This window comes from Chrysochloris asiatica, unplaced genomic scaffold (genome assembly GCF_000296735.1).
Source record: "Chrysochloris asiatica unplaced genomic scaffold, ChrAsi1.0 scaffold00025, whole genome shotgun sequence".
NCBI classification, from domain to species: domain Eukaryota; kingdom Metazoa; phylum Chordata; class Mammalia; order Afrosoricida; family Chrysochloridae; genus Chrysochloris; species Chrysochloris asiatica.
The window spans coordinates 21,334,367-21,359,076 of NW_006408543.1; the positions used below are offsets into that span (position 1 = coordinate 21,334,367).

Genomic DNA, 24,710 nt, shown 5'->3' on the forward strand with positions numbered 1-24,710 from the left:
GGGCAACACTAGTAAGGTCTGCTCACCATTCAAAATCGAAAGGGCAACATTTACCTAAGGACAGAGGTGAGAAGGGATGAGGAGGTGAGTGGAATGGAAATAAGAGCCACAGGGAGGAAGTAGAATAACTGTTACTGCATGGAGGAGATTGCAGTCATTGACCTGAAGCAAAGCTTTTGATTCGTTGAATGTAAAACTCATGATCTTGTCTGTAAACTGGTCTGTCAATTCACAATAGAAAATTAAAAACAAAACTTGCACATATGTCATTGATTTTTATGTTAATTAAAATTTCACATTATTTTTTATCAATGTAATGCCTTTTAAGGTGTAAATGTTAGTATTTGGTTTGTTAAGTTCAGAAGAGGAAATACTTTGTATCAATTCTTGCTTAAATTCCATACCACATGGAAATTTTAGATGTCACTTAATTGGGAGATCTATCAAGGTCAGCTAGGCTTAGGATCTACAGAATACATAGTGTAGTGTTCTTGCTACTCTTTATACCTTCATCTTTATAATATCTAACAAATATCTTCTACTTTCAAGATTACAGATACATAAGTATTGATTTATTAACTTCCATTCTCTTGCTAAGTATCCTGTTTGACAACCAAGATACATATGGCAAGATGACTGGTTCCACAGAACTTGTTCCACAGAATTCTAGATAAAAATGCAACAAACCTATGTGGAAAATTTATGCAGAAATTAAACCAATCTTGTTGTATTATCAAGTTCTTGTTAAAACAAGTGTGGAAAACAATCAAATATAAAAGACATATAAATGAAGATGAAAGGAAATATTGAGTTGTATAGTTCTTCAAGCAAATAAGAAATGATACTGAGATTTTGAAAGTAATGCGAAAAGTTTTTGTTTCCTAATTGTTCCCAGGCCATCAGTTTCATGTTAATCCTTTAATAATTCATTATAGAATTCACAGTTATATAAAAAATACACTTTAAAAAAAAATTCCATACCATTCATCTTAATAGAAAACTTTACTAGTTACAGCTCTTGACTCCTTTTTTCTTATTATTTGAGACTATAATAAACATAGGCACTTTTGAAATGTCCAGTTTCTTTAAGGACACACAACTTTTAAATAAAAGGAATTTGCCTGATACTTCTCTCTTTCTTTTTCAGGTGGAAGGTGCTGCTGCTTTTCTCCCGATGGTAAAGCTTTAGCTGTGGGTCTCAGTGATGGAAGTTTCTTAATGGCAAATGCAGACACTCTAGAAGATCTTGTGTCTTTTCACCACAGAAAAGATATTATTTCAGATATTCGATTTTCACCAGGTAAGACTCTATGGCTACCTTCTTTAATGATTACTTTGAATCTGGCAGCCATCAGATGTCTCACTATGTAGCTTGTATTTGCTGATATTTTATGTGAAAATTTTCCTTACTCTGTATGTTGCACTACAGAAGGCAGTTTGGTGAGAAAAGTGTGGTTGCAGATTATTTGGTTTGTGCCAATTCTGTCGCTAAATTATCTGTGTGGTTCAGTCACAGCCCTTTCCGGAGCTGCCATGTTTCTACTGTCTCCTGAGTGACTGTCTTCAGGAGATGCTGTCTCCAGGAGAAATTGCATTCATGTTATTTCCCCAATTTCTGTATATTCCTTATCTGCTGTAAAACTTATAATAATGTACAGATTACTAATGTTAAGATGAATCTTACTAATGTTGGCTTAGTTCCATTTTTTCTAAGTTCAGAGGCTTTTGTTTTATATTTTGGTTAAATGCAAAGTGTATCAAAATTACGTTTCAAATAAGTTTTGACATATGCTCTTCAGCAAGCTACTTCACTACAATTAATTTTTTTTTCATTTTGTTGATTACAATATATTTAAAAAGTATGCTATCATTTGTCACTTGACACATCTGCCTTGTTATAATTTATGAAACACCTAAGATAACTTTATAAAATATTAAGACCGAAGTTGCAAACTGTAAAACACTGTTTCCAGAGGTAGAAAATGCCAAACACATGTGTTTCTATTATAGGTTCTGGAAAATATCTAGCTGTAGCATCCCATGACAGTTGTGTAGATATTTACAATGTGATGAGTAGTAAACGAGTAGGAATTTGCAAAGGCGCTACCAGTTACATAACCCACATTGACTGGGATACGAGAGGTAAGAATTTTAAGAACTCAATATGTGATCAAACTTCATATATTTTAGAGAGGCAGAAAGTGCTTAAAATCATTGTAAAAAATACACAGAGTTCTCAAATTTAATTTTCCACTACTTTACTTTTTACATCTAAAGATGTACGGAGTTTAGACTTTTCAATACTTCACTGAATGTAAATCAAATGATCATACAGCAAATGATGACAGTATTGTGATATATTCTTTAGTTTGTAAAGTAATTTAAATATTATGCAAAATTAATTTTCAGTGATGATAATGTCCTGGTTTTTGTCAGCTAAATGTGATTATCAACAGTAATGTCAAAAATGGAAAGTAAGAACTAGTAATGAGGATAGGCTTTAAAGTCATCTGTCATGGGTAGTCTAAAATACATTCTCTCAATATAGTTATTTATGATTGTACAAAATGCAGGGCTTAATGGATATTTTTGTTTTTTTAACATATGACTGTTATGCCAGTGAGAATTTAGAGAAGCATGAATTTTAATAAGTTTGAATAAATGTTAAGTTTTAAATGTTCCCTTCAAAGATCCTATTTTACTTTGTTAAGTGCCGTTGAGTCAGTTCTGACTCATAGTGACCCTGTATAGGGTTTCCAAGGAGTGGCTGGCGAGTTTGAACCACCGACCTTAATGGTTTAAACCGAACTTTCAGTACAGTGCTTATCCCACAGCACCACATCAGGACTCCATGTATTTTGCATAGTCATCTAAATAAATATAGAATTGTGAATTAAAGTTCTTTTCCAAATAGAGTTAGACCAAATATGTATATTTGCTTTTTTAGAAAAATGCTTCAACATTTGTTCTTCAGGTTTTTTCATGTGCATAATAATAGAAGTCGTTTTTGCATACAAGCAAACCTTGTTTTATTGCATTTCAATTTCTACTGCAGTTTTCAGGTACATTGTTTTTTACAAGTTGACGGTGTGTGGGAGCCCTGCGTTGAGCAAGTCTATCAATGCCATTTACCAACAACTGTGCTCCCTTCATTCACGTCTCTTGTGTCTCAAGAGACATACATAACTTTCGTGTGGGTAAAAAGTCATGTGACTCACTTTATGGCGGTATTCACTTTGTTGCAGGGGTCTGGAACCAAACCAAGGTATGCCTCAGTATATATGAGGGAGCTTCAAAAAGTTCATGGAAAAAATGGAATGAAAAGATAATAAAATATTTTCACAAACTTCCTGAAGCTCCCTCATACATGTACAAAATTTAACTGTTTATGAATTTATTAATTATATGGGGATTAAGAAAATTAAATGCTCTTAATTCATGTTGACTGCTGAAGAAAATGGATTTTTATAATTAAGCTTATTTTCCCCTATGACTTTTAAGCACGGTATTAGATGCATATATATTTCAATTTATATGTGTTATTTTTTTAAGGAAAGCTTTTACAAGTCAACACTGGTGCTAAAGAACAGCTATTCTTTGAAGCTCCCAGAGGGAAAAAACAAACCATTCCCAGTGTGGAGGTACGAAGAGAGTTTTGCTTGTAGTCTTGTTTCTGAGTAAGGGGGAAATTTGATGCCTTTCTTCCTTTAGTCACATGTAAATCCTGTTCTTAAATTATTCAGATTATAGATACTTGTGGAGGATGTTTATTTTATTGGTGCAGAATACATAGATACATAAGGAATAAATAACTTACATGTCTGTTACTGTTGTTAAGTGCCGTGTGATCGATTCCGACTGATACAAAGTTTCTGAGAAGTAGCTGGTGGGCTTGAACCACCAACCTGTGGTTAGTAGTCCAGTACTTATTTTACTTTCTAAGGTTAACATCCTCTGTGTGCCAATTCTCCAGTTCTGTTGCAATCCACATCTGAGGTGCTGTTGGCAAATTCCTGATTTAAACAACAAAAACAAAAACACTTTGTTTAGTTCTCTAGTGCTGTTGTAACAGAAATACCACAAGTGGATGGCTTTAACAAGGAGAACTGTATTTTCTCATGGTTTGTGAGTCTAGAAGTGGAAATGCAGAGTGCCAGCTCTGAGGCAAGGCTTTCTCTGTTGGCTCTGGGCAAAGAAAGGTCCCTATCTCCTTTTAGGATCTGTAGGCCTAGTATCCTTGGAGATCTCCATACATCTTGGCATCAGCCTTCCTCTGAAGCTAGGAGCTTCACAGTGCGGGGACCCCAGGTCTAAAGGAGGTACTCTAACCTGGCTCTTCTGTCTTAGTGGTAATAGGTACCTCTTTCTCTACTCTAGTCTCTCCTATGATCTCTTGTAAGATAAAAGGTGTTACGTGCTGACTCATAATGACATTGTATAGGGTTTCTAAGGAACGTCTGGTGGGTTTGAACTGCCTACCTTGTGGTTTGCAGTCTAGTGCTTATCCTACAGTGTCACCCCAGGATTCTGAAGAGATTTTGCTATTGTTTTTAAGTGCTGTCAAGTCAATTCCAACCCATAGTGACCTTAGAGGGTTTCCAAGGAGCGACTGGTGAGCTTGAACTGCTGACCTTGCAGTTCAAGCCAACTTTGGAGTCTAGCGCATTAACCTATAGTGCCACACCAGATATCCCACCCTTAATTGTGGGATTAAGAGTGATATATCTTCCCTGCATCCCTCCAAAAGTGATGTATCCCACCCTTAATCCTCTTATTGGGAGCTCTGCTACGAAGTGGTTACAAGTCGATGTATCCCACCCTTAATCCTCTTACTGGGAGCTCTGCTACGAAGTGGTTACAAGTCGGGCTGCTAACCTCAAGGTCAGCAATTTGAAACTACCAGCTGTCCATGGGACAAAGATGAGGATTTCTGTTCCTGTAAAGATTTACAGCCTCAAGCTCTCCAATATCAAAGACACGGAGAGAATCCTAAAAGCAGCCAGGGAAAAGAGAAGTGTTACTTAAAAAGGCAAACAAATCAGGTTAAGCTCTGATCTCTCAGCAGAAACCATGCAGGCAAAAAGGCAATGGGGAGACATATATAAAGATTTACAGCCTCAGAAACCCCATGCAGGGTCACTATGAGTCAGAACTGACTCCACACCACACCTCCAATTCTCTGATAGGTTTATCACATCATGGGGTACAATTACATCTCAACTGCCAAACTTCTGAGAATCCCAAATAAGTTAATTTGATATAGAACCTTAACAATCACACACATACACACACAAACAAGAAAAATGTGTTTAGCTTTATGCCTAACAATGTTTGTAAACCCTCTGTTACATGGCTGAGGAAGAAAGACTCAAATCGATTTAACAGGAAAGTGTTGTCATAAGGAAAAGGGACTATGAGTAAAAGTTCTTCATTTCCTATAATGGTTCATTGCAAAATATGCTTATGGCAATAATACATCAGTAGGAATTTAACAATAAAACATAAGAGTTTCTTGATTGTGTGAGGGCAGAAAGGGTTTTATTTATTATGAGTATGTCCCCTGAACAGTGAACAATACTCAGTATTGATTTTAGATTTTTAGATTTTTTTCTGCAGGAACTAGTAGACTCTAAAAGCTATAAAAGCAAGACAACTCACTGCCTAGATTTTAGTTAGAGAAACTACATACTATTGGTTATGTTCTTTTTCTCTTTCTCTGTAATAAATATTCTTAAGGAGCCCTGGTGATACTATGAGGTAAGATTTGAGCTGCTAATCTCCACAGGAGAAAGATGAAGCTATCTGCTCGCATAAAGGTTTACAGTCTCAGAAACCCTAAGGAGCAGGTCTACTCTGAGCTGTAGGGCCTCTGTGAGTCAGAATTGACTCAGTGACAGTGGGTTTTAGTCAGTGTACAAAAATGGTTGTTAATTTTAGATACAAATCTCAGTTTTTGTTTTTGTTTTCCTTTTTAGGTAGAAAAAATTGGCTGGGCATCATGGACAAGTGTCCTCGGTTTATGCTGTGAGGGAATTTGGCCAGTTGTTGGAGAAGTCACTGATGTAACTGCCTCTTGTCTCACCAATGACAAAACAATTCTAGCTACTGGAGATGATTTGGGATTTGTGAAGTTATTTAGATTTCCCGCTAAAGTGTGTATTCTTTATCTTGCTTAATAATGATAATTAGAGCAGTGTTATTTAAGGGACTGCCATTTCATAGCATTTCTTTGTTGTGATATGAAATACTCAGAATTACATTTCCTGTTCTTGGCATCCTATTAATAGCTTTTTATCTAGAAGGTGAAATATAGTTTAGGATCAGATGTCTTAAATTATGTATTATATTGTAACTCCCTTTCAGCATTCCAGATCTTAGTAATGCATTAGAAGATGTTGATCTACCTCTCTTTAGCAAGAACATCAAAATCTTAAGGAAACACCTTCTTAAGTGCTTTGATGATAGGTTCACCCAACTTTGGAGTCTTCATTCCCAGAGAACTCACTGATCAGGTCTTTTGTTTATTGAAGACATCTCATAATTGCACACTCTTGAAAAGATAACCACCTAAACACTGCTTATACTGCATTGGTCTGAAATTTAATTATATAACTTGGTAATGCTAGTTTCTACATTTAAAAGTTCATGATTTCTGCAACCTGGGAATTCTATCAGTATAATTTAGGATATATACGCTTATGTGCAATGCTTATAACGAATTAAGGTGCAAGTTATTTGCATGGGTATATACCAAAATGATTGATAATGTTTTGTGAATGTAGCCATGCTATATGGGGACATTCATATCACTGTGTCTGTTTCCTGTAATAATGGCTGCTAGTCATCGTTTTTAGTAGATACATACTCTTCCATAGACATGTCAGTGGGCTTCGAAAAGTTCATGGAAAAATTCCATTATTTATTAATTCCATTTTTCCATGAGCATTTTTAAGCCCCCTCATACATTGCAATAAACTATTACTCAGTTGAACATTTAAAAGTAAGTGCTATGGAAATTTTTTTTGCACACATAACATTTACTTAGCATAGATCCCTAGGAGAATGGTTGAGTCAACGGTAAAATTTTTCTGCTTTCAATAAATGCAGAGCACCATCTGGGTTTACCAAAACAGTTGTACCAATGAGACTAACACTGTTTAGAGTAATAGTTTCATCCTACCCTCAGAAGATTGAGGAATTATTTTGTATTCCAGTGTGTTTTAGTAATTACAAGAAAATACATGATAATATGTTTATAATTTGTGTTTCTAATGTTCATTTATAAACATATCTTAAGAATGAAATAAAAAATAACTGAAAGTATTCAAGTAATGATATGTCTCAGAAAGATTATATGTGAATATTTTTTTTATCTTTAGGGAAAATTTAGAAACTTCAAGAGGTATGTCGCCCATAGTACACATGTCACAAATGTCCGCTGGACATATGATGACAGCATGTTGGTTACCCTAGGAGGTACAGATATGTCCTTAATGGTGTGGACAAATGAAACGGAAGGCTATCGAGATAAAAGGTCTTGTGATAGTGAAGAATCTGATATTGATTCTGAAGAAGATGGGGGTATGTAATTTTAAAATAATTTATTTTAACACAAATATAGAAATTTTTTTTAGCAGAACTGAAGAAAAAACAGATAATAGTAAAGTTTGAATAACTGTACTTTCAGTGTTTTTGTTCCATTTAACACCAAAATTGGTTTTGGAACTCCATATTGATAAAGTGGCATACATTAATGGGAGTCCAAGTGTGGCATTATAGGATAAGTACTAGACTACTAACCACAAAGTCAGTGGTTCAAACCAACTAGCCACTCATCAGAAACCTTATACAGGGTCGCTACGAGTCAGAATCAATTCCACAGTATTTAAAAACAATATATACTAATGACTTAGTCTTCATCTACAAATGCAAGGCAATCATATTTTAAATATTGTTATTGTTGATAGTTGCCATTGGGTTGGTTCTAACACATAGCAACCCTATGCACAACAGAACGCAATGCTGCCGAGTCCTGTGCCATCCTCACAATTGTTACGTTCGAGCCCATTGCTGCTGCCACTGTGTCTGTCCATCTCCTTAGGTGACTTTCTCTTTTTCACTGACCCTCCACTTTACTAAACATGTTGTCCTTCTCCAGGGACTGGTCCCTCCTAATAAACATGTCTGAAGTGTAAGAGATGCAATCTAGCCATCCAGGTTTCTAAGGAACGTTCTGTCTGTACTTCTTCCAACGCAGATTTGTTTATTCTTCTAGCAGTCTTTGGAGTTTTTACTGTTCTTCTCCAGTACCATAATTCAAATGCATCAATTGTTCTATGGTCTTTCTTATTCATTCATTGCCCAACTTTCTCTTGCATGAAAAAGTTGATTGAAACTACCATAGCTTGGGTCAGGCCCACCTTAGTCTTCAAACTGATATCTTTGTTCTTGAACAGTTCAAAGATGTCTTTTGCAGTAAATTTGCCTAATTTAATAAGTCATTTGATTTCTTGACTGCTGTAGCCATGAGAGTTGATTATGGATTCCAGCAAAATAAAAGTCTTTGACAATTTCAATCTTTTCTCCATTTATCATGATGCTATTTATTGGTTCACTTGTGAGGATTGTTTATTTATTTACATTGAAGTGCAATCCATAATGAAGGCTGTGGTCTTTGATCTTCATCAGTGACTATTTTAAGTCCTCTTTACTTCCAAGGTTTTATCATCTGCATATCACTGGTTGTCAATAATGCCACATTCTTCTTTACATCATCTGGCTCATGCAATCTAGCAAAGATATCAGTTTGAGGACTAAGGTGAGCCTAACCCAAGTCATGGATTATTTACTCAATGTACAGATTGACTAAGTATGGTGAAAGTATACAACCCTGGTGCACACCTTTCCTAAGTTTAAACTATTCAGTGTTCCTTTGTTCTATTCTAATAACTGCCTCTCGATCTATGTATAGATTCCTCACGAGCACAATTAAGTGTTCTGGAATATCTGTTTTCCACAATGTCATCCATAGTTTGTCAATGGTCCACATAGTCGAAAGCCTTTGCACAGTTAGTAAAGCATAAGTAAACATATTTCTGATAACTCTCTGCTTTCAGCCAAGTTTCATCTGGCATCAGCAATAATATCCCTAATTCCATTTCCTCTTCTGAATCCAGTTTGAATTTATGGCAGTTCCCTATCGATATACTGTTGCAACCATTTTTTAATTATTTTAAGCAAAATTTTGCTTGCTTATGATATTAGTAATATTGTTAAACATGTGTTAGCTCAGGTGATGGGGGAATGCAATGTCCAAAAAGAGGAAGGGTGGTGGAAGAATGATGAAGATAGGTGGAGACACTGGGAGGTATTCATGGGCTAAAAGGAATAGAGGTAAATAATGATTATAATAATAATAATGATGATGTTCAGTGATTTCTGCATTCCATTGGGACACCTCTCTTTGGAAACGGCACAAATATGAATCTCTCTCAGTCAGCTGGCCAGCTAGCTGTAGCTGTCTTCCAAATGTCTTGGTATGGATGAGTGAATGCCTCCAGTGCTTCATCAGTTTGTTGAAAGATTTCGATTTGTAGTCTGTCCATTACTGGAGCCTTATTTTTTGCCAATGCCTTCAGTGCAGTTTGGACTTCTTCCTTCAGTAACATCAGTTCTTGATCATATGCTGCTGCTTGAAATTGTTGAACATCACCCATCTCTTTTTGTTGAAGTAATTCTGTGGACTCCTTTTATCGTCTTTTGATGCTTTTCTGCATCATTCAGTATTTTGCCCATAGAATCCATATTGCAAGTTGAGGCTTGAATTCTTCTTAGTTTTATTCATATTGAGAAATGCTGAGTGTGTTCTTTTCTAAATCCAGGTCTTTGCACATTTAATTATAATACTTGACTTTGTCTTCTTAGGCTGCCCTTTGAAATTTTTTGTTCAGCTCTTTTTACTTCTTTATTTCTTCCATTCACCTTAGTTTCTTCTCTGGGTTCAAGAGCAAGTTTCAGAGTCTCTTCTGACACCCATTTTGCACTTTTCTGTCTTTCCTGTCTTTTTAATAACCTCCTGCTTTCTTTTTATATGATGTTCTCGATGCCATCCCACAACTTTTCTGATCTTCATTCATTAGTGTCTATCTAGTGCATCAAATCTGTTCCTGAAATGGTCTCTATATTCAGGTGAGGTATATTCAAAGAGAAGAATACTAAAAGTGCCATGGACTGCCAAAAGAACCAATAGATCTGTTTTGGAAGAAGTGCAGCCAGAGTGCTCCTTGGAGGCCAGGATGGCTAAGCTTCGTCTCTCATACTTTGGACATATTGTCAGGAGAGAACAGTCGCTGGAGAAGGATGTCATGCTGGGTAAGATGGAGGGTCAGAGAAAAAGAGGAAGACCCCCAACGAGATGGATCAGCCAGGTGGCATCATTGATGGCGTCAAGTATGGCAGCAGTAGTGAGGTTGGCCCAGGATCGGACATTGTTTCGTTCTGCTGTGCATGGGGTCACTATGAGTCGATTCCAACTCAGTGGCACCTGACAACAACAACAACAACATATTCAAGGTCATATTTTGGCTCTCATGAACTTGTTTTAATTTTCTTCAGCTTCAGCCTGAGTTTACATTTTAACAATTAATGATCTGTTCGCACTCTGTCCCAGGCCTTATTTTGGCTGATGATATTGAATTTTTTTACCCTCTCTTAACACACATATAGTCCGTTTGATTCCTGTGTATTCCAGCAAGTTAGGTCCAGGTGTATAGTCACCTTTTTTAATGTTGTTTAAAAAAGGTGTTTGCAATAAAAAAGTTGCTGTTCCTGTAGAATTCTGTCATGTGATCTCCAGCATCATTTCTATCACCAAGGTCATATTTTCAAACACTGATCCTACCGCTTTCTTTCCAGCCTTCACATTCCAATCACGAGGAATATCACTGCATCTTGATTTTATGTTTGATCAATTTCAGACTGAAGAAGTTGGTAAAATTCTTCAGTTTCATCATCACTGACTTCAGTGGTTGGTGCATAAATTTGAATAATAGTGGTATTGACTGGTCTTCCTTGTAGGTGCATGGATAGTATCTTATTACAGACAGTATTGTACTTCAAGATCTTGAAATGTTCTTTTGAACTATGAAGGCAGCGCCATTCCTCTTCAATTTGTTGTTCCCGGCATAGCAAACCAAATGATTGTCATATTCAGAATGGCCAATACCAGCCCATTTCAGCTCACTAGTGCTAGAATTTTTATCTTTATTTATTCCATTTAATTTTGACAACTTACAGATTTATAAATTCAGACTTTGTACATTACATGTTCTAACTATTAATGGAGTTTGCAGCTGTTTCTCCACATTTTGAATTGTGCTCCATCAGCGATTAAGGTCCCGAAAACTATACTCCAATCACATCATCATGGTCAACTGTACTTTGAGGAGGCAGCTCTTCTTCAGTCATATTCTGAGAGACTTCCAACCTGAGGATCTCATCTTCCAATGCTATATCTGATAATGTTCTGTTGCTATTCATAATGTTTTTCTATTCTTGTACTATATATGACCGTGTTCAACTGCTAAGATCTTCAGTGACTAAATATTGAGAAGTAATCTGCCTCTACGTCTTCCTATTGTTTCTTAGTCTGGAAGCTCCAGTGAAACCTGTCCACTATGTGACCCTCCTGGTATTTAAAGTAACATGTGGCATAGCTTCCAGCATCACACAGATTAAACAATAGCACACAAGCCACCACAGTATGACAAACTGACAGACAAGTAGTAGATATTTTAAATAATGATTGTCAGAATAAATTTTATAATGAACCTCATAGAATTTTGATTTTTTTTCAAATGTATCAATGTCAGTTCATTATAGAAAATACATTTGTATAGCACAGTACCTTTGACCAAAGATAATCTATGTTAATGTTTTGTGCAATATTCATAGGGGTATGTGCATTTATTTACATAGCATTGTTTTAAATATATATCATTTTGAATTCATTTTTATCTGCTATGGTGGTGTTGTAGGATAAGCACTGGACTGCTGACCAGACGGTCTACAATTCAGATCCCAGTTCAGTGGAAGAAGACTGAGATTTCTGTTCCCATAAAGATTAGTAACCTCAGAGAGCCTGTACAGTCACTACGTGTTGTAATTGACTTGATGGCTATGAGGTTTTGGGTTATTATTACTTAATAATGCTTTGAAAACAGTAGTGTTGTTGTTGTTGTTAAATGCCCTTGAATCAGTTCTGACTCATAACTTGCCTATATAGAGTTTCAGAGGAACAGCTATTAAATTTGAACCACTGACCTTGTTGTTCATAGTATAGTGCTCATCTTACAACACCACACCGGGACTCCATTATTAATCATTAAATGTCCTTCTGCATCATTTTCATTGGCTGCATTTTTCTGTAATTTGACTGAAGTACAATTTATTTAATTTGTTATATTCTTGCTCATCCTTGTTTTCAGTTTATAAGATCATAATTGATCTTCCTTAAGTATCACTTAGAGAAATAATGTATCTCTTTTCATGCTAGGCTATGACAGTGATGTTACAAAGGAGAATGAAACCAGTTACACCATCAGAGCCTTATCAACCAATATTCGCCCAATGTTTGGCATCAAGCCTCATTTACAACAAAAAGAGCCCTCAGTGGATGAGAGGTAACTATCAAGTTTAATATTTGATGAAGAAAAAGATAATTGGTATTAAAACTTGAATATTGTTTTATTAAATGGATTTCTTGTAAAAACTGAATAAGAGTGATACTCTTTTGCTTTAAATAGTTCCCAGTGCCACCTTGAAGACAGGCTTGTCTCTAAGTACATTTTGGTGATACTACAGTCTTTTCAAATAGCCTAGGGAAGAATGCTGTGAATGTAATCTATATGATAAAAGTAAACTTATTTGCTTACTTTTTAATATATCTGTGATGATAAAAAATTGAGTCTAATGCCAAGTGCTTTTCAGGGAGCATGAGAGCAAAAGAAGGATTACATTTTTGAAAGGCCACTGTACCCACTAATCTTTATCCCAAATTTTCTTCAAAGAAGAGTTTGAAGTATAATATCTCTCTAGTGGGGATTATTGATCTTCATTTAGAATCAATCAGTTAAAAATAAAGGTAAAGTAAGGATAAGTGTGTAGCAGTTTTATGAGGAGAAGTCACTTTTAAATCATTAGGAAAGATGGGAAACAATGAAAAGGCAGATGGTCAGTGAATGGCACAGAATTCTGAAGCCAAGGGGTTTTAAGAAAGAAAAAGGCAAAATTATCCTGAAACAGTCATGGAGAACAAAGAGGGGTTACAGTTAGGAATACCTGTGACCTCTTTTATAGGGCTGTATGGAGGCCTGGTGTTGTGCTGTAGGATAAGCACTGAACTACTAACTGCAAGGTCAGTTGGTCATATCCACCAACTGCCCCTTGGAAACCCTGTAAAGAACTGACTCAGGAACACTTAACAACAATTATCTTTTCACCATACTAATTCCATCTATATGCTGAACAAACAATCTGAGAAACTGGATTATATGAAGAAGAAGGTGGCATCAGGATTGGATGAAAATGTATTAACTGATTATATGCAGATGACACAGCTTTGCTTGCAAGAAGCAAAAAGAATTTAACATACTTACTGATGAAGATTAAGGACCACAGCCTATAGTATGGATTGCACCTCAAAATAAAAAAGGAAAAGACCTCAACACTGGACCAATAAATAACATCATGATTAATGCAGAAAAGATTGAAGCTGTCAAAGACTTCATTTTGCTTGGATCCACAATCAACACTCATGGAAGTAGCAGCCAAGAAATCAAAGGATGTATTGCATTAGGCAAATCTGCTGCAAAAGACCTCTTTAAAGTTTTCAAGAGCACAGATGTGAGTTCGAGGACTAAGGTACACCAAGCCATGGTATTTTCAATCACCTCATCTGCATGCAAAGTTGGCAATGAATCAGGAAGACTGCAGATTTGATGCATTAGAATTAGGGTGTTAGCAAAGAATTTTGACTGTGCAGTGAACTGCTAGAACAAATAAATCTATTTTGGCAAAAGTACAGCCAGAATGATCCTTAGATACAAGTATGGCAAGCCTTTGTCTCTTGTACTTCGGACACATTGTCTGGAGGAACGAGTCCCTAGAGAATGAGATCATGCTTGAAGAAGTGGAAGGTACATGAAAAAAAGAGTAAGACCCCAAGGACATGGACTAACATAGTAGCAGCAACAGTGGGCTCAAACTTAACAATTATGAGGAAGGCGCTGAACTGGGCAGTGTTTCATTCTGTTGTACCTAGGGTCATTGTGAATTGGAGCTGACTTGATGGTACCTAACAACAACAACTTCTGTAGAAGGTTGTGATGGGAAAAACTTCATTATGAAAAGTTAGTGTTTTTAAGGGGCAGGTTAAAAATTAAAGGGAATTCACTCACAATTGACCAGGATTTGTGGAGACTGAAGGTGAAGGGACAGTGTGAGAGTAATGCTGAAGACTGTTGGAACTCTGCTGCATAGAAAAAGACATCACAGCAGGACAGCATGTGCACCTTCTGTGAAAGGAATGAGGTTAGGAGGTGAAATCAAAGATGCTATTGGGGAATGGGAGAACTAGAGATTCTGTTGGACTAACCGGCCCTAAAGATCTCAAGGAAATTCTAGAGTTCCCCTTGCTGATATGTACCTGAGACCAAAGGGGGGAAGGAAGTGACCATCCATGTTGTCTTCAGACGTAAAGAGGCAAATTGTTCAAGAAGTGATAGGGTTTAAGTAGGCTGTGCCACATATGATCTAAATACTTGTCCAGTATTCAAGGTTGGAGAGACTTGGTACAAGGTATATCCTACAAGGCAAAGGGAGTCAGATAAATGGGTTAAAATATTAATTACAAGTTAGGTGACCCTGGAAAAAAAAATTTATTCTTTCTAACCTTCATTTTCCTCAGTGGTGAGTAAGCATTATAATCTCTAATTTGTGGAGTATTTCAAGGCTTAGATGACATAATGTATGTAAAGAATCTAGGTCTTCACCAAGGCTACTTCTCCTATGGAATAAAGCACGAGTGACCTCAGGCTGAAATGAAATTGTTGCAGAGTAAGGAGCATTACCTATGCAGTTACTAAGGAAAGAAGTACATATGAATATGCAAATGTGAATGTTACTAGATGGGGATATAACCTAATTCTAATCTCTAGGCGATTATTCATGGTAAAACCCATAAATAGCTTCCTTCATTGCCAAAGTGGCCCAGGTTCTGACAGAATGAAATCTTTGACTATTCACTAAGAATGTTGACAATGCTACAAATATAATGAGTTGATGCACTGTACTGCAAAGTAAGTTTGAACCTTAAGGTCCGCAGTTCAAGTTTACCAGTTGCTCTTCAGAAACCCTATACAAGGTTATTATGGGTCAGAAGTGACTTGACGACTCTTAACAACAACAGCAACAGCTATTACATTGTATTTTCAGAATTAAGTGTTTCAAAAATGGGATTATTTTGTATTTCCATTTATTTTTCTATTTCAAATAGACTTTTGCGAAGGCAGTAGTAATTAACGTTATAAGATTTCTGGGGCTATAAATCTCTATGGGAGCAGAAAGCCTCATCTTTCTCCCACAGAACTCTTGGTAGTTTTGAACTGCTGACCATGAGATGAGCAGCCCACTTCATAACCACTGTGCTACCAGAGTGGTGGTGGTGGTTATGTGCCGTGGAGTCGGTTCCGACTCATAGTGACCCTGTACAGGGTTTCCGAGGCTGTAAATCTTTACGGGAGCAGAAAGCCTCATCTTTCTCCCGCAGAACAGCTGGTAGTTTCGAACTGCTGACCTTGTGGTTCGCAGCCACTATTTGTAACCATTACACTACCAGAGCTCCTTGTGTGTCAACAAAATTTAAGGAAATACAAAAATACCTAAATTTTACGTAAATTATTTTGTATAGTTTTCAAATTATACCTCTGGAGAAAAATTTGAGTGGCCATTTACTACTTTAAATGTATAATATTTGCTATGAAATATTACAGAAAAAACTACAAAGTTATTAAGTCATTTAAGAAACGAAAAATCCCGCAAAAGTACCAACCGACTATGGTGAAGTACATACTACCAGAGTAGTCTTCAATAACGCTGCTTCACTTCCACTGTCAGATGCAAGATTAAGAAGTGGAGCCTTTCAGTATTTAGAATGTTTAATTTTTACAAATGAAAGAATCAAAGGAGCTCATGTTTGAATGAATGTGTTTGTGAGAAGATTATATGGTCTGTGTAAGTTAATTATTTTCAGACTCTAAAATAATATCAAAGGTTTCATCAAAGGTGAAACAAAACATGTTATGAGCAATTAAAGCATATTCTCATCAAATTTTAACATACCCATGTAAAAGGAAAATGCTTCTGATGACAATTGATAACTTCACTGTAATCGGTTGGTAGTTTTGTGGCATTTTTCATTTCTTAAATAACTTAATAACTTTGTAGTTTTTTTCTATAATATTTTATAGCAAATATTAGGTATTTAAAGTAGTCAGTGGCCACTCAAGTTTTTCTCCAGAGGTATAATTTGAAAAATAGACAAAAGAATTTAAATAAAATTGAGGTAATTTTGTATTTCCTTAAGTTTTGTTGACATGTCACTTTTATGCTATTGAACAAATGACTACATTTGTATTTATCATCAGTTTTCTCATGCTTTTCTCCATTTCTCCCCTTGCTCCTTTTGAAGGCAGGGAGTAGTAAGGTAAGGATTTTATTAAGGAAAAGATTTGATTCAAAATTTTCGTCTTTGTTCTGTTTTGATGTGTATGTTATTTTAAGGTATTGATGCTTTCTTCATATAAAACATTGAACTACATTTGTCCCGAAAGAATTAGACAATGAAAAAGGACAAAGTTTACAAGAGCTGCATTTCTGGATACATGGTATATGGGTGCTATTGTGAGGGGCTTCATTAGGATAAATTGGCTTTACAAATGCCTTTTCACAAAAGTCCTGTACTCTAGGTCATTCTAGGACCATTGGGCTATAGCATATACTGGAAGAGATTGCCCAGCCACCAGGACAGTTTTGAGGTGATATGGCTGCCTGTCTGCAATCAAATAACCATCACCAGAACTGCAGCCCTGCCTTACAGACAGCACAGGAGACACTTGAATGGTTTTCTCAATACCTGCTAACATACTTCTTTCTCTTAGCCGTTTATACTGTCTTTATTGTGGTGCTGTGGATAAAGCACTGAACCGCAAGATTGGTGATTCAAACTCACCAGCCGCTCCTTGGAAAACCTATACAGGGTTGCTTTGAGTCAGAACCAGCTTTATAACACTGAACAACAGCAACAAAATCTCAGCCCTTTAATACCAGATGGAGTGAGGAGGTTCTTTGGCCTGGTGGTATTATGTATAGATGCCCTAAAGACCATATGATGTAAGGTTGCTAATGGAGTACTACTGGGAACATTTTTGTCAGTGATTGGATAAAAATGGAAAAGATACATGCCACGTTTGCATATAAATTTCGAAAAAGTTTGTCATGTAGATTACAGAAAAGTAGAATCATCTCAATATATGTGGACCTATTAGAGTGAAACAACATTAAATTTAAGAGGAAAAGTATCTATTCTGATGTGGTGCTGTAGGATCGGCACTGGACTGTGAACCACAAGGTCGGCAATTCAAACCCCCCAGCTGCTCCTCGGAATCTCTATACGGGATCACTGTGAATTGGAACCCACTCACCGGCACTTAACACAACCACCACCACCACCAATATCCATTCTGCATTTTGATGTGAAAATCTTGAGGTTTTCATTGATAAAAAGTTTAACATGGCCCCAGAGTATGATGTAACTGCTAAAAGAGCCCGCATAATCACACCCTACTTTGACTGAATGATCCAGATTAGCCTGATATCTAGAGTAGTTTATTCAGAATGGATCTCTGCATTTAAAGGGGGCATGGACAGTGTACATGGAAGCACAGTGGAGGAGCTGCTGCTTCATATCAAGACTTGTTGGGCTGGGAATTAGTTGTTTACAAACAAGAAAACTAAGTGGAGACACAGTCGCCACTGTGCGTGTGCATGACTCATATAAAAGTATTCTGCCAGTTGGAGTCACTGGACAAATGCGCTCATGCTGTGAACTGAAAGACTGGACATCCCAGACGCCTGTGAAGACAGGCCTGATGCTCTAGTTCCCCACAATCAGCCGTTCCCCACGATGAGCCTGTGGAGCTCAGTTCTCCTCTCACTCTTGTGGAGTCACCACGACTCAGACGACTTGACGGCAGCTGGTGTTTATTAGAACTTCCCTATCACAAATAGCAACAGTGTGCAGTGTTGGGATAAGCTTTTGTTCTAGATGTGTAAAGGGAATGCCAGGACTTAGTGGGAGGATTCATGAGAAGACTTCTGTGATCCCTTCTGACTTCTCTTCAGCCATCATGCCATTAGGGGAATTTTTAAAGGTTGCTTAAGGGACTCCCAAGAGCTGAAATCCAGCATGATCCTCAAAACACCTTCTCTGCCTCTTGTTGGTCAGAGTAGGGAAAGCCTAAACTACTTAGACAGTTTCCTACCTGGCAGCCCCAGTGATATCAACTTTTAAAGTTTGAAACATTATACTGTCTTTTGAGTACTGGTAGGGTAGTGGGTTACATGCTGGTTGCTAACTCCAAGGTCAACTGTTTGAATTCACCAGCTGCTCTGAGGGAGAAAGATGAGGCTTGCCTAAGTTCCTGTAGAGATTTACAGCCTGGGAAACCCTATACAGGGTTGCTGTGAGTTGGAAACGACTCACAGGCATACAACAACAACAACATACAACCTGTTGGAAGAACAAGGATAAGCCTAACTGGTTGGTTTGAAATTCAGATTGCAGTGCAGGAAAATAAGAGTGACAAACTTTAACATTTACAATAAAGAACGTATTGAGGAATTCACATTTAATTTTTTTTTCTTCTAATTTCCTGTCATAATGGAATAACTTAAGTCTTCACTTACATGTAGTAGTAAAATAAAAGCATGCCTTGAATATACGCAGTATCATTTATCTGCACTACAGATAATTGTGAAAATATTTTATTATAAGAAGGATTTTACTAGTGTTTTTCACTCAAATTTGTATTGTAATCTTTTCCCTTCTTTACCTGCTGCTGAAAAGGGGTTCCAGGTAATATTCTCTTTGCTATGCTTACAAGGTATAATTTTGTCTTTTTACCATCTTTTATGTTTACCATTAATGAGCTGTGTTCCTTGGTATTCTGTACCTGTATTCACAGGTTTCATGTTTTTTCCCCTTCTTCGAATTAACATCACTGAGTTGAATAGCATTTTAATTATTGGGTTTACACCATAAAAGTAACTGCCTTGCTAAAACTTCATCCATTTAACTTGCATAATTTACAAACTATCTAATTGTATTTTAAACAGTGATGTAACATATAAATGGCCTTTACAAAAGTCAGTTTGTCTTAACTGTTGCAAAGGATTGTATACGTAAAAATGGCCTGTTCATTTGTTTGGATTACAATGACAGCTGCCCAGCTGTATAATATGGAATAAAGTTGACCAACAAAATGGACATAGAAGAAAAGCCCTGTCTGCTATCATTCTTTGAGTGTGTCCTAGAAGAAATATTTTTAAATGTTACACAGCATCAATTCAGTTGTGTTTTTTACTTAGGGATATTCAAAAGCATATATGAATAAGATTTGTAAGAAAAATTTCTATGGCAATTTTTAAATTTATGTTTCCTTGATAAGGACATTCATTTTTTATGCCACCAATCAATCATACTTCCTATTACACACTGCTTTGTACTGCACAGGAAAATGTAATTTTTAAGAGGCAGTTTCAGAAACTTCATGGAAAATGTCCATTAACTTTTAATTCTATTTTTTCCATGAACTTTTTGAAGCTCCCTCGTATTGCATTGTTCAAGATGTAACACTTCATTTACTTTAAAGACATATATAGCACAAAGTAGTTTTGAAAATACATATGTGTTTTTGTATCTTTTGTTTCATAAGACTTATTCATAAATGTTGGAAATTTTTCCCCAGAAAAGTTCTTTATTGTTTCCTGATTTAGTTGCTACAAAATGAATATTAATGGAAAATTTGAGAGGTGGTTAATTTTGAGTAAATTAATGTTTAGGTTATTGATGTACTTGTTCAGGTTATTAATATAATGAGTGAAATGAAAATCATAAATGAAATAGTCTTTTAAAAGTAAAGCGTGTTAGGGAAGACCCTCCATATTTAAATGGTTCAAATTGTGAACTCTAAATGTGATGAAGGCACCCTGGTGGAGCAATGATTAAAGTGCTCTACTGCTAACTGAAAGGTCAGTGGTTCAAATCAGCTGAACTCTCTGCAGAAGAAAAGACCTGAATATCTGCTCCCATGAAGATTGCAGCCTAGGAAACCCTATGGGGCAGTTGGACCCTTTCCTATAGGGTTACTATGGGGTAGGACAGACTCTGTGGCACACAACACCAATAGTCCTGATAGAAGACTGTAATAGATTCTGAGTTGTTGGTGTTATTCTTAAGTGCTGAGTTGGTTCCAGCCCATAGTGCCTCTGTGCCCAACAGATCGAAACACTGCCCAGTTCTGTGCCATCTACACGATTGTTATGTTTGAGCCCACTGTTGCTGCCAGTGTATCAGTCCACCTTGTTGGAGGTCTTCCTCTTTTTCACTGACCCTCCACTTTTCCAAGTGTGATGTCCTTATCCAGTGACTGGTCCCTCCTGATAATATTTCCAAAGTCAGAAAAGTCTCTGCATCCTGGCTTCTAAGGAGCATTCTGGGTGTACTTCTAATACAAATTTGTTTATTCTAGCAATCCTTGGCACTTTGTTTATTCTTTCAAAACCATAATTCAAATACATCGATTTCTTCTATGGTCTTCCCTTTTAAATTGTTCAGCTTTCACATACATATGAGGCTATTGAAAATACCATGGCTTGGGTCAGGTGCACCTTAGTCCTCAAACTGACATCTTTGTTCTATAACTCTTAAAAGAGTTCTTTTGCAGCAGATTTGCTAAACACAATACATTATTTAAATTTCTTTACTGCTGCTTCCAGGAGCAATGATTGTAGATCCTAACAAATTTAAGTCTTTGACAATTTAAATCTTTTCTCCATTGATCATGATGTTGTTTATTGGTCCAGTTATGAGAATTTTCATTTTGTTTACATTGAGGTGCAATCCATACTAAAGGCCGCAGTCTTTGATTGTACAAGAGTACAGTATTTCAAGTACTCTTCACTTTCTGCAAGCAAAGTTGTGTCTTCTGCATATCACAGGTTGTTCATGACAGTTTCTCCAGTCTTGATGCCAAGTTCTTCATATAATCCAGCTACTCAAATTATTTGCTCAACATACAGATTGAATAAGGAGCTCTGGTAGTGTAGTGGTTACGAGTCAGGATGCTAATCTCAAGGTCAGCCGTTCAAAACTACCAGCCATTCCTCAGGAGAAAGATGAGGCTTTCTGCTCCCGTAAAGATTTATAGCCTCGGAAATCCTATGCAAGGTCGCTAAGAGTCAGAACTGACTCCACAGCATACCACCACCACCACAGATTAAATAGGTTTGGTGAAAGTATACAACCCTGACCCACACTTTTCAGAATTTAAACCATTTAGTATCCCCTTGTTCTGTTTGAATGACTGTGTCTTGGCCAGTGTACAGGTTTCTCATGAACACAATTAAATGTTCTGCCTACCCATTATTTGTAATGTTACCCATAGTTTGTTATGGTCCACAAAATCAAATGCCTTTACATAGTCAATAAAGCACAAGGAAACATCTTTCTGATATTCTCTGTTTTCAACCAAGATCCATCTGACATCAGCAATGATATTTCTTATCTCATGTCTTCTGAATCTGGTCTGAATTTCTGCCAGTTCCCTTTTGATGTACTGCTGCAATCATTTTTAAATTATCTTCAGCAAAATTTTACTTGCATGTCATATTAATGATATTGTTTGATGATTTGCACATTCCATGGGTTCATCTCTCTTTGTTCTTTGGAAGAGACACAAATATGGATCTTTCCCACTAGGTGGGCCAGGTAGCTGTTACCCAAATTTCTTGACATAGATGAGTGAACCCCTGTGTGTTATATCAGTTTGTTGAAACATTTCAGTTTGTGTTCTCTCAATTCCTAAAGGCTTTTTTTTTTATTCTTTTTTCCCCCCACTAATTCCTTCAGTGCTGGTTGGACATCTACCTTCAGTACCATTGGCTCTGGATCAAATGATACCTCTTGAAATGACTGAACATAAACCAATTCTGTGTATTCCTTCCATCTTCTTTTGATGTTTTTCATTGTTATTCAATATTTTGCCCATAGAATCCTTCAATATTACAACTTGAGGTTTGCTTTTTTCTTCAGTTCTTTCAGCTTGAGAAATGCTGAGCGTATTCTCTTTTGGTTTTCTAATTCTAAGTCTTTGCATATTTCAAGTTACAATACTTGACTGTGTCTTTTCCAGCTACCCTTTGAAATTTTCTGTTTAACTCTTTTACATCCTCTTTTCTTCCAATCACTTTAGCTTCTCTAGTTCAAGAGCTTGAGGACTAAGGTACGCCTGACCCAAGTCATGGTATTGTCAATAAGCTCATATGCATGTGAAAGCTGGACAGTGAATAAGGAAGACCATAGAAGAATTGATGCATTTGAGTTATGGTGTTGGAGAATATTGAAAAGTGCCATGGGCTGCCAAAAGAACCAACAGATCTGTTTTGGAAGAAGTGTGCTCTTTGGAGTGCTCCTTGGAGGCCAGAATGGCCAAACTTCGTCTCTCATACTTCAGACATATTGTCAGGAGGGACCAGTCGCTGGAGAAGGATATCGTGTTTGTTAAGGTGGAGGATCAGAGAAAAAGAGGAAGTTCCCCAGCGAGATGGATTGGCCAAGTGGCAGCATCAGTGGGCTCAAGCGTGACAACAATTGTGAGGTTGGCCCAGTCTCGGGCAGTGTTTTGTTCTGTTGTACATAGGGTTGCTCTGAGTCGGTACCAACTTGATGGTACCTAACAACAATTCAAGAGCAAGTTTCAGAGTCTCTTCTGACATCTACTCTTTTGTGGACCTGTTTTCATTTTCTTCATCCCACATTTCAGTTATTAATGGATGTCTACAACTGTTTCTTCTCATTTTGAACTGTGCCACATCAGCAAATGAAAGTCCCAAAAGCTTAACTCCATTTATGTCATTAAGGTCAACTCTACTTTGAGAAGGAGCTCTTCCCCAGTCATATTTTGAATGCTTCTAACCTGAGGGGCATCTTCTGGCACTCTGTCTGACACTGTACTGCTGCTCTTCATAAGGTTTTCAGTGGCTAACCCTTCTGAAGTGGTCTGCCTTTCCTACTTCCTAGTCCTAGTCTGGAACTTGTCCACCATGGGTGATCTTGCTGGTATTTAAAATCAAAGTGGCATAGCTTCCAGCATTACATGAACACACAAACCACCACAGTATGTCTGACAAACTGACAGACGAGAGGCGGAGATTATGAATTAGTAGTGAAAAAGAAGAGAGGGCTAGACTGGTGTGGTGGTGTAGGATAAGCACTGAACTGCTAAATGCAGTTCCATCAATTGTTCCTCAGAAGCTGCTCCTTGGAAACAGGGTCACTAAGAGAACTGACTTGACAGCACTTAACAACAACAACAGTGTAGGGAAAGTTGCTACCTGTTTAGTAAGTAGGGAAAATAAGGACCTGAAGGTAGTAGTAGTAATTACCATTTACAGCATGTTGTTTGGTTTGACATGCTTTGTGACTGCAAAATGTCTTGCTTGAGTTGCTGATGGTGATGTCATTAACCAACACTAGGGACTTCCAGCGACAGAGAAGATAAGAAGCGTGAGGGAGCAGGTAGTAAGTGTAAGTTTGAATTCAGTTGTGATTCATGCTGTTCCATGTAGAAAGTTCATGGAAATACTGTCCCCATTCAGTTCAACAAGAACACATTGAGTACTTGTCACAGTGAAGACCCTCAGCAGTGATCTAGACATTGTGGATAATGTACCTCATCTGGAAACTCTTGAGGGTGTAAAGCAAACATCTGAATATTTGTTTATAAACAGCCTGCTCTGGTGGTACTGCCATGATAAAACATGGCTAAAAGTAAAATGAACATTCTCTATGTGTGTATGTGTTTGGGGTTTGGTTTTGGGTTTTCTACCTAAGTTCTAGGGCCCTGTCTAGTGAAGACACAGAATGGCTTCAAGTTTGTGAGGGGTGGCAGACAGCTCTCTGGTGGCAGGAGGGTAGAGGGTGGTGGGGGCCTATTGTCATTCCCACTTCTGTGTTTCAGGCCCCCTGTGAGCAGGGCCCCCCCACAGCCAGAGAAACTCCAGACAAACAATGTCGGCAAGAAAAAGAGGCCCATAGAGGTGAGCAAAGCCACTTTCCTCCAGTGTTAACGTTAAAGCACATACAGGACTTCTTTCAGTCTGTAAAGCATACAGGCTTCATCGTTAGTTAAACAAGAGACATGCTGAGTAGTCTGTTTTGTTGGCTGTAAAGATTGATTATTTAACTCTTCCCCAACATTGCATCTTGGATTGTTATTCTCCGTTACCTTCATTTATTTTATATTTGTCTTATTTTCCCATGATTATTTTCCCCTAATTGACCTGCAAAGAACTTGTGAACCTAAATATACAAA

The 24,710-nt window shown here is 37.1% G+C and overlaps 1 protein-coding gene across 1 annotated transcript in view; it reads left to right on the forward strand.

Annotated features, from left to right (window-relative positions):
- The window catches only part of EML5 (echinoderm microtubule associated protein like 5), a 266,949-nt gene that overhangs the window by 186,709 nt on the left and 55,530 nt on the right, over nt 1-24,710 (forward strand). Inside the window, exons 22-30 of the mRNA XM_006839584.1 lie at nt 1,148-1,300; nt 2,011-2,142; nt 3,553-3,641; nt 5,976-6,152; nt 7,380-7,581; nt 12,554-12,680; nt 16,748-16,762; nt 19,184-19,192; nt 24,357-24,435. Of these exons, the coding sequence (XP_006839647.1) occupies nt 1,148-1,300; nt 2,011-2,142; nt 3,553-3,641; nt 5,976-6,152; nt 7,380-7,581; nt 12,554-12,680; nt 16,748-16,762; nt 19,184-19,192; nt 24,357-24,435 (983 nt within the window). The remainder of the gene's footprint in view (nt 1-1,147; nt 1,301-2,010; nt 2,143-3,552; nt 3,642-5,975; nt 6,153-7,379; nt 7,582-12,553; nt 12,681-16,747; nt 16,763-19,183; nt 19,193-24,356; nt 24,436-24,710) is intronic.